This window comes from Frankliniella occidentalis, unplaced genomic scaffold (genome assembly GCF_000697945.3).
Source record: "Frankliniella occidentalis isolate FOCC.00 unplaced genomic scaffold, Focc_3.1 Scaffold7, whole genome shotgun sequence".
In the NCBI taxonomy this organism is placed as follows: domain Eukaryota; kingdom Metazoa; phylum Arthropoda; class Insecta; order Thysanoptera; family Thripidae; genus Frankliniella; species Frankliniella occidentalis.
The window spans coordinates 1446374-1453527 of record NW_026267137.1 but is presented as its reverse complement, the minus strand read 5'-3'; the positions used below and the strand labels follow the sequence as shown (position 1 = coordinate 1453527).

Genomic DNA, 7154 nt, shown 5'->3' with positions numbered 1-7154 from the left:
AAAATAGATAAATTAGGTTCGGACAAACGAGCTTCGGACAATCGGAGCCGTCTCATTTCTACAAAACCAACAAGGAGGATTAAGATGTGACCAATCTCTTTATTAAAATGTTTCTTCTTTTCTCTAATGAAACAAAAACAATCTTTCAATATTCTTCCCCTTACATAATGCTCCGCACAACAAAACATGAAACAACAACAAGCATACCCATCTTGGATTTAATAAGAACTGTAAATCGTATTGAAGAGAAGTTTTTTTTTTTAAAACAAAAACAATAAATTGCTTATAGCATCATTTTACAACAAAACATTAACATATGGTAGTTATGTAATGACACTAAGTGCACAGCAGGAAGCAAAATTAGAAAGTTTACACCAAAAACACTTCAATAAAATCCATAAAAGATGATACAATGCATATTTATTATTAAAATGTGGTTATTTGTCAGTAATAGGACAATTTTGTTTTTTAAATGTACACTTGTAGTACGATTAATACCGTGACAGGCAGTAGATGAAGGCATTGTTAGGAAATTTCTAATGTCTAATGCTACTGCTGTGTAACATCATCTGAGCAGTACCTATCACATGACCCCGTGAAAATATCTGGACAGCTTTTGTTTCCTGATCTTTTTTGTTTGTTTTTTGTTTTTAGTTACACTGAGATGTCTTAATATAAGTCCCATGAGATCTTACTATACAAAATGATACAAAATTATGAACATGTGGTAAAAATCACTTGACTGTTCAAGACAGACTAATTGTATGAGCCACAAGCAGGAAAATTATGATGATACAACCACCTCTTGTTTGGCATAAAAAAGAATACAAAACCCTTGAACACTATATCACTTGCTCACTTTCAAATCGATTTTTAGTTCCTTACATTTTATAAAATTGGCTCTTTCATAAAAACAACTCTGTTCACAGCAGAGATTAACCGCATTTCTCACATCAGAAGATCATCACAATCTTTGCATATTACACCAATATATGGCTTTGGGAACCCTGCCAAGTTAGTAATAAGCTACAATGGTACATGGTACAACCCTTCACATTCCTCAACATAAATACAGGAACAACTTCATAACAGCACACATAGTACATACATACATAGATAGATAAATAAAACAAAGTTAAACTGAGGCAAGAAACAATTTTTTCCCCTCAAAGATTTTACTCTTGAAAAATGTGTGACAGCAGAGTAAAATTTACTTTAATTTAAGGGCCTGTCTCAACTAGATTTAAAACTACTGTTATTTCAAGAATGCAAATTATTAAGCAAGCATCTTCATGAAGTATGGAAATAGTACAGGAATCACATGGAAAAAATATAAGATGGGATAAGAAATTGAAAGACATTACTTTTACAAGGAAAGTCCATAACATCTATTCTCTTTACTAATTTGAAGTAGACACAAATCACAGCAGACTACCATATAAATAAAGTTCTTTCACCAGACAGAGGGAAAATGAAGAAACGAAAGAAACAATAAAGAATTCTTAAAGAGTTTATAGTTTGAGTTTCAGTTTAGCGTTAACATTTTTGATGGCTTCAAAACTACTTATGCAGCTGTGGCTGAAGTCAGAAAGTAAATTGAGAAAAATAAAATAAAACAAAAGATTGAATAGAGCCAACCACCAAACTGCAATTACGAAGAAACAGAAAGTTTAAGTTAGATTGTCCACATATCCAAAGTCCTTTTACTCAACATTTTATCGTCTGTGGAAGAAAACACTACAAGTTATTTACAACTATTTTGTGAGCGATGTCTTTCACTCAAATTGAGTACATGCATGTGCATCTCACTCATCTCTTGGTCAATTAATATGTTTGACTCAAGCACTTCAGTCCTCTAAGCACAGAGTTTGGTACTATTATTTTCATGTAATGAATTGGTCTAAAATGATTCTTTACTACAAATTTTTCAGCTTATTAAGTGTATGAAAGTCATGCTTGAGAAAAACTTTATCACAGGTAACAATGCCACTGGCTCAAGTAAATTGATTTTTGAGCAAATCCCAATTTGGTGAAAAACATCACTCATCTTTTCTCTCACAGGGACAATGTCTCCTTGATAAGCTTTTTCATTGTCATTCCTACTGAAGTATTTGTAGGCCCTGAGGTAGTAAATGAGAGCTACAGAAGAAAAAAAAGAAAACAGTTTAAAAATTAACTTTTTTACCATTAATACTTCAAAGCTGATGAAAGAATATTTACCTTAAACAGGTACGGTTGGACATCAGGATAAGTTGTGTCAAAGATGAGATCCAATTCTGACTGATTGGGCATCTTTGGCACATATTCATGCCTATTCATTATCTCAGCTATATAAAGAATTTTATCAGTGAGCATGTCACCAACCTTCTCTCTGCATACCTGTCTCTCTAAAAGATGCAAAGAAAACATTCAATCAGTGCAAGATTTTGTGATAATACTAACAGCCATAATTACACAATTTTACTCTACATCAGAAGTGTTCAGTAAGAATTGGGGGAAAATGTGTCATCAGACTCCAGGAGAAAAAAATATGCCTCAGTTCCAGAGCAATAGACAATTGGGTAAACTTTGAATGTTTCAAGTACAGAATCATGTATCAACCAATCATGTCACACCTACCATGTTCAGTAGTCAGCTTGATAAGCTCAAGACGAACATTCCATACCTCCCATGGTATACATTCTGGCTGAAATGGCCAGCGATTCTTTTTCTTCTGGAAGAATTCCAAAGAAATTTGTCCTGACCCTGGCCCATCATTGCACCGTAATGCTTCTGAGAAGCCAGAAATTTCTCTTTTTAATGTTTGGTCTAAATTTTCTGAAGAACAACACACCTTGAAAAGAGTGACAAAATGATAAATTGTAATTCCTTTGCAATAATTTCAAACCATTTAAATATTTTGACTAAAATTACTTACATAGGTGAAGTCAATGAAATCACAGTCAACATCCTCATACCCAACAGTTCCTACAGAATAGCTGCCCTCTTGTTTGTAGCGGAACTTTCCGAGAGATCGATGAAATAGCACAGTATGGAATATACTGGCAACCGCTTCATCAACTTGACGGCCTTCCACAGTCTGTATTAAAGTACACACAATATCAATCAAAGCTGTATTTTTTTGTCCTTTGAAGAATTAGTAACAAGCCTGACAAGTCATATAAACATCTATCAATGCACTAGGTTTAACTGGCTGTAGATGATCGTAAAGAGCATTAACAATGAAACACATGTTGAAACTGGACAGCAAGTACTAACAAGAGATGTTTTTACTGAACTGTTGAGCAAGACAATGCATAAAAAATAAATGAACATAACCAACAAAATATAGGCCAACTTACAAGCTCAAAAGTCTGCGACCTCGCATTCATTTTTCACCAGTTCAGCTCCTATCTTCCACGTACACACCATGTCTCAATAATTGAATAAAGGATGAAATTCAAATGGTCGAGAAGTCCTAAGAGAACTGCATTTCGCTACACGTCTGCAAAGGTGCACAGCAAGTTGCTTAGAACAAATCCTGGTACAAATCAGCTGTTCTTTGTTTACAAACCATATCGAATGAAAACAATAAGCACGAATTGTGCCAACACGTACCAGCTTTACGGCATCAACTGGACTGGGCGACTAAGAAAGAAACAAGGACAAGCAGGATAGATCATCAAAACAAATTTAAACCGATGTTTCATGTATCATGATCATTTGAAGTGCTACCCCTACTGGCAACTCTTTCTCTATCTCTAGCCTGGGTGCGTTCCATGCATCCTGTTTTCCTTCCCCGAAAAAATAAAAAGAAGCCCTGATGCCCTGATTGGGTGTTATTTTCTTCCAGTACGTTCTATCAGCTAATTTTGGGATTTTTGACTTTAGAACAAGGTAATTAATATTATTTTTTGTGATCTTAACGAGTTTTGATCGAAACAAATTTAACCACACTTGACCACATCGTCCAAGTTGTGATGTTTGTTTTGGACTCGGGTCAGGCAGGACAGCAGCCGACTCTCTTTGGTTGTGGACGACGAAAATCAACACTCTTTACTAGCTTGTTACGTTCCCAAAATTGTATTTAATGCTCTTTAGCAATGTCGTCCGCTCGAGGGTTATCGAAGCAATCAAGAGCTTCAAACTTGTCGGCCAGACTAGCAGGTACCTGCAAGAAAGACTGTTGGCTTGTACCGGGTCTTGCGATGTGGCTGTTTGCGGCGTTTCTTCTAGTCAGCAGTAGCTATTTTGGTGTGACATGTACAATCTTCGAATTTTTGTACAAAACCCAACCAAACCCATACCTGGATGAGGTTTTCCACATTCCTCAGGCACGAAGGTATTGTGATGGAAATTTCACAGAGGTTAGTTTATTGATGTTTTTTTTCTGCTTCAAACCGGTATCATATGAATTTTGCCTCTTTGGGCTTCTTCTGAAGTACACATATGCTTATCATTCATGTATGTGGTTTCTGTATTAACAGTGGGACCCTAAAATCACAACTCTTCCTGGCTTGTATTTCCTGACTGTTGGCTTTTTGAAGCCTATTTCATGGTTTTTATCAAAACCAGAAGTCTGCTCATCTGTGTATGCATTGCGTAGTGTCAACATGATTTTAAGCACAGGCCTGCTATATGTTGTGTACAGCCTCCTTCGACAGATACATGGTCACAAGGTACTCTCAGCAACATAGACTCCCGTTTTTATTCTTTACCTATTCTATTTCATATAAACATTAAACCAAAATTGTTTCTTTCTTGAATTGTGTTGTAGGAAGAATTGGATGTTGTACGTGGACTACTGACAGCAGTGAATATGTGTATATTTCCAGTTTTATACTTCTTCAATTTCCTATACTACACTGATGTCATGTCAACATTCCTTATTCTCTTTGCTTATTTGCTGACCCTTCATGAGCGTCATGCATTGTCAGCTTTCACTGGTAAAACATGATTTAAATGTTGTAATTGTAATTGCTTTAGGAAATCATTCTTACTTTACTGTACATTTTTCTAGGATTTCTTGCTGTTTGTGTCCGACAAACCAACATAGTTTGGGTTTTGTTTTTTGGTCTTCTCACATTTGCGGATATCCTCAAAGAAAATGCCTACATCAACAAAAAAAAGTTCACTGTTCCAGTGGTGAGGAGCTACAAATATTTGGAAGTTAGTACCAATCTTACTATTTACTTATTTATTTATTTATTTTACCCTCATAATTTAGAACATTAGTAAATATTTGCTTTTACCTTACAGATCCTTTGGATGAACAGTTGTCAAGTTGCCCTTGTCAATAGCTCAGCTGGAAAAGTTCTTGCGATGAATATGGTCAGGAAACTAACAGGTTATTTTCTAGTGGGTGCAACATTCATTGTATTTGTCTTATGGAATGGCAGTATAGTTGTTGGTGACAAGCAAGCTCATCAAGCTTCTCTACATTTAACTCAAGTTTTATACTTTGCTTCATTTGTCTTTTTCTTCATGTTACCCTTTGCAATCCCATATGCCTTCAGTCTGCATCATTCATTGCGTCGTAGAATTGTCCCTGCTGCAATAGGTATGCTGGTAATTATTGCGATTGTCCACTTTAATACTATTGCCCACCCTTACCTACTGGCTGATAACCGACACTACACGTTTTATGTATGGAGACGCATCATAAATCGTGAATGGTGGTCACGTTACATGATTACTCCAATTTATATGATGGGATGCTTTTTAATTGCAAGCATTTTGAAACGAACTGATTTTGTATTCCAGATTGGATTTATGTTTTGTTTATTAGCAAGCTTAGTTCCTCAGTCTTTACTTGAATTCAGATATTTCATTATTCCATACATGTTACTGAGACTTCAGGTATTAAAACCTGAAATCTGGCAACTTCTTTCTGAAATGGGATTATATGTTCTTGTAAATGCATCAACTATTTTGATTTTTTCCCTAAAAACAATTAAGTGGTCCGATATGGAGGAACCTCAACGTTTTCTGTGGTAAAACCATGTTCCACCAAAAAATATTGTAACACAAGAAAAATCTGTTAACTTGTGTTAAAGAAGTACAACAGCATTTGATATTATGTCAGGTAACATTTTGCCCAGAGCCTTTGCTCACCAATTTTAATTTTATTTGTGGTTTTCATGAAATTAAAGTGATCTCATTTTTTCCCCTAGTTCTTTGTTAAGTCTTAGTTATGTATGGTTAGTATATTTACTTCAACACGTAAAGACCATTGTTTTCCGTCAAAGACAAAGTTCAGGTAGCAATCTTAAAAAAAGTTTCTTGCATTGAAGGATCTTTTGGTTGTTCTAAGTTACTACCTAGATGTAAAATAATGCCAATTTGATTTTACTTTATATCACCTAGTCACTCATTTTGATTCATTTGTACTGTTTAGCTTTAGTGTTTTCATAAATGTATAATTATTACATTCTCTGACTCAGGCTTTAATAACTTCACTGTGTTGATTTTTCATGATTTAGGCTGTGTATCAAAAGAGTTTGGAGTAGATTTTTTCAATGATTTTCTAGTCATTAATGCAGTCAAATGTGTAATTTTAAAAATAAAGTTTAATTTATTTTGGCCTTTAACCGTGGCCTTTTTTTCAATTTTTTTTTCTAGAAAATGACTTTTAATACTGTCTATCTCCATCTGACGGTCTGTCTGTCTGAAGTACATTTAAAAAACATAATAAAGTGAAGTTGTGAACTCTTAGCCTAGGAAACATTTTTATACTGTTGAAGCATTTTTGTGACTTTGTGACTTTGTTTGGTTTATGTGTGTGATGGAATAGGATAGCAAGCACTTGTCATTCTCAGTGTGCATACTTAATTGTATTGTTTTTGTCATACATTAACAACAATGCAACTATAATGAGAGGACACAATAAATGTGTTTTTATATCGAAAAACATTTTGTTTTCAATGGATAAAATTGGATGAGATCACTGTCTTAATTGTAAGGTGCTCTTAAGTCTACTTACACTTAACAAATTCATTCTATACAAATATATCACAATTCTTACAGCCAACATCACAGAAAATAAAATAAATAGGGTAGAGGATACAGTGATTGACCCTTTAAGCGCACATATTCGTTCACCCGGCTGCCACCTAGCTCGTAGTCAAGATTTTTAAAATTCGTGAAGTGCAATGGCTAGGTAAAGGTTCAGGCTA

At 34.8% G+C, this 7154-nt stretch overlaps 2 protein-coding genes across 2 annotated transcripts; one reads left to right on the top strand and one right to left on the bottom strand.

The window, feature by feature from the left end:
- Positions 1-79: 79 nt before the first annotated feature.
- LOC113209174 (autophagy-related protein 101) lies at positions 80-3764 on the bottom strand. The gene is made up of 6 exons (XM_026426573.2): positions 3598-3764; positions 3342-3484; positions 2918-3079; positions 2620-2833; positions 2221-2387; positions 80-2139 (listed from the first exon to the last, which is right to left on the bottom strand). Exons 2-6 carry the CDS (start codon positions 3369-3371, stop codon positions 2056-2058), a joined length of 657 nt encoding a protein of 218 aa, XP_026282358.1. The 5' UTR covers positions 3372-3484; positions 3598-3764; the 3' UTR covers positions 80-2055.
- Positions 3765-3965: 201 nt separating this feature from the next.
- Positions 3966-6889, top strand: LOC113209165 (putative Dol-P-Glc:Glc(2)Man(9)GlcNAc(2)-PP-Dol alpha-1,2-glucosyltransferase). The gene is made up of 5 exons (XM_026426560.2): positions 3966-4346; positions 4467-4658; positions 4757-4925; positions 5000-5148; positions 5239-6889. Exons 1-5 carry the CDS (start codon positions 4083-4085, stop codon positions 5974-5976), a joined length of 1512 nt encoding a protein of 503 aa, XP_026282345.1. The 5' UTR covers positions 3966-4082; the 3' UTR covers positions 5977-6889.
- Positions 6890-7154: the final 265 nt, after the last annotated feature.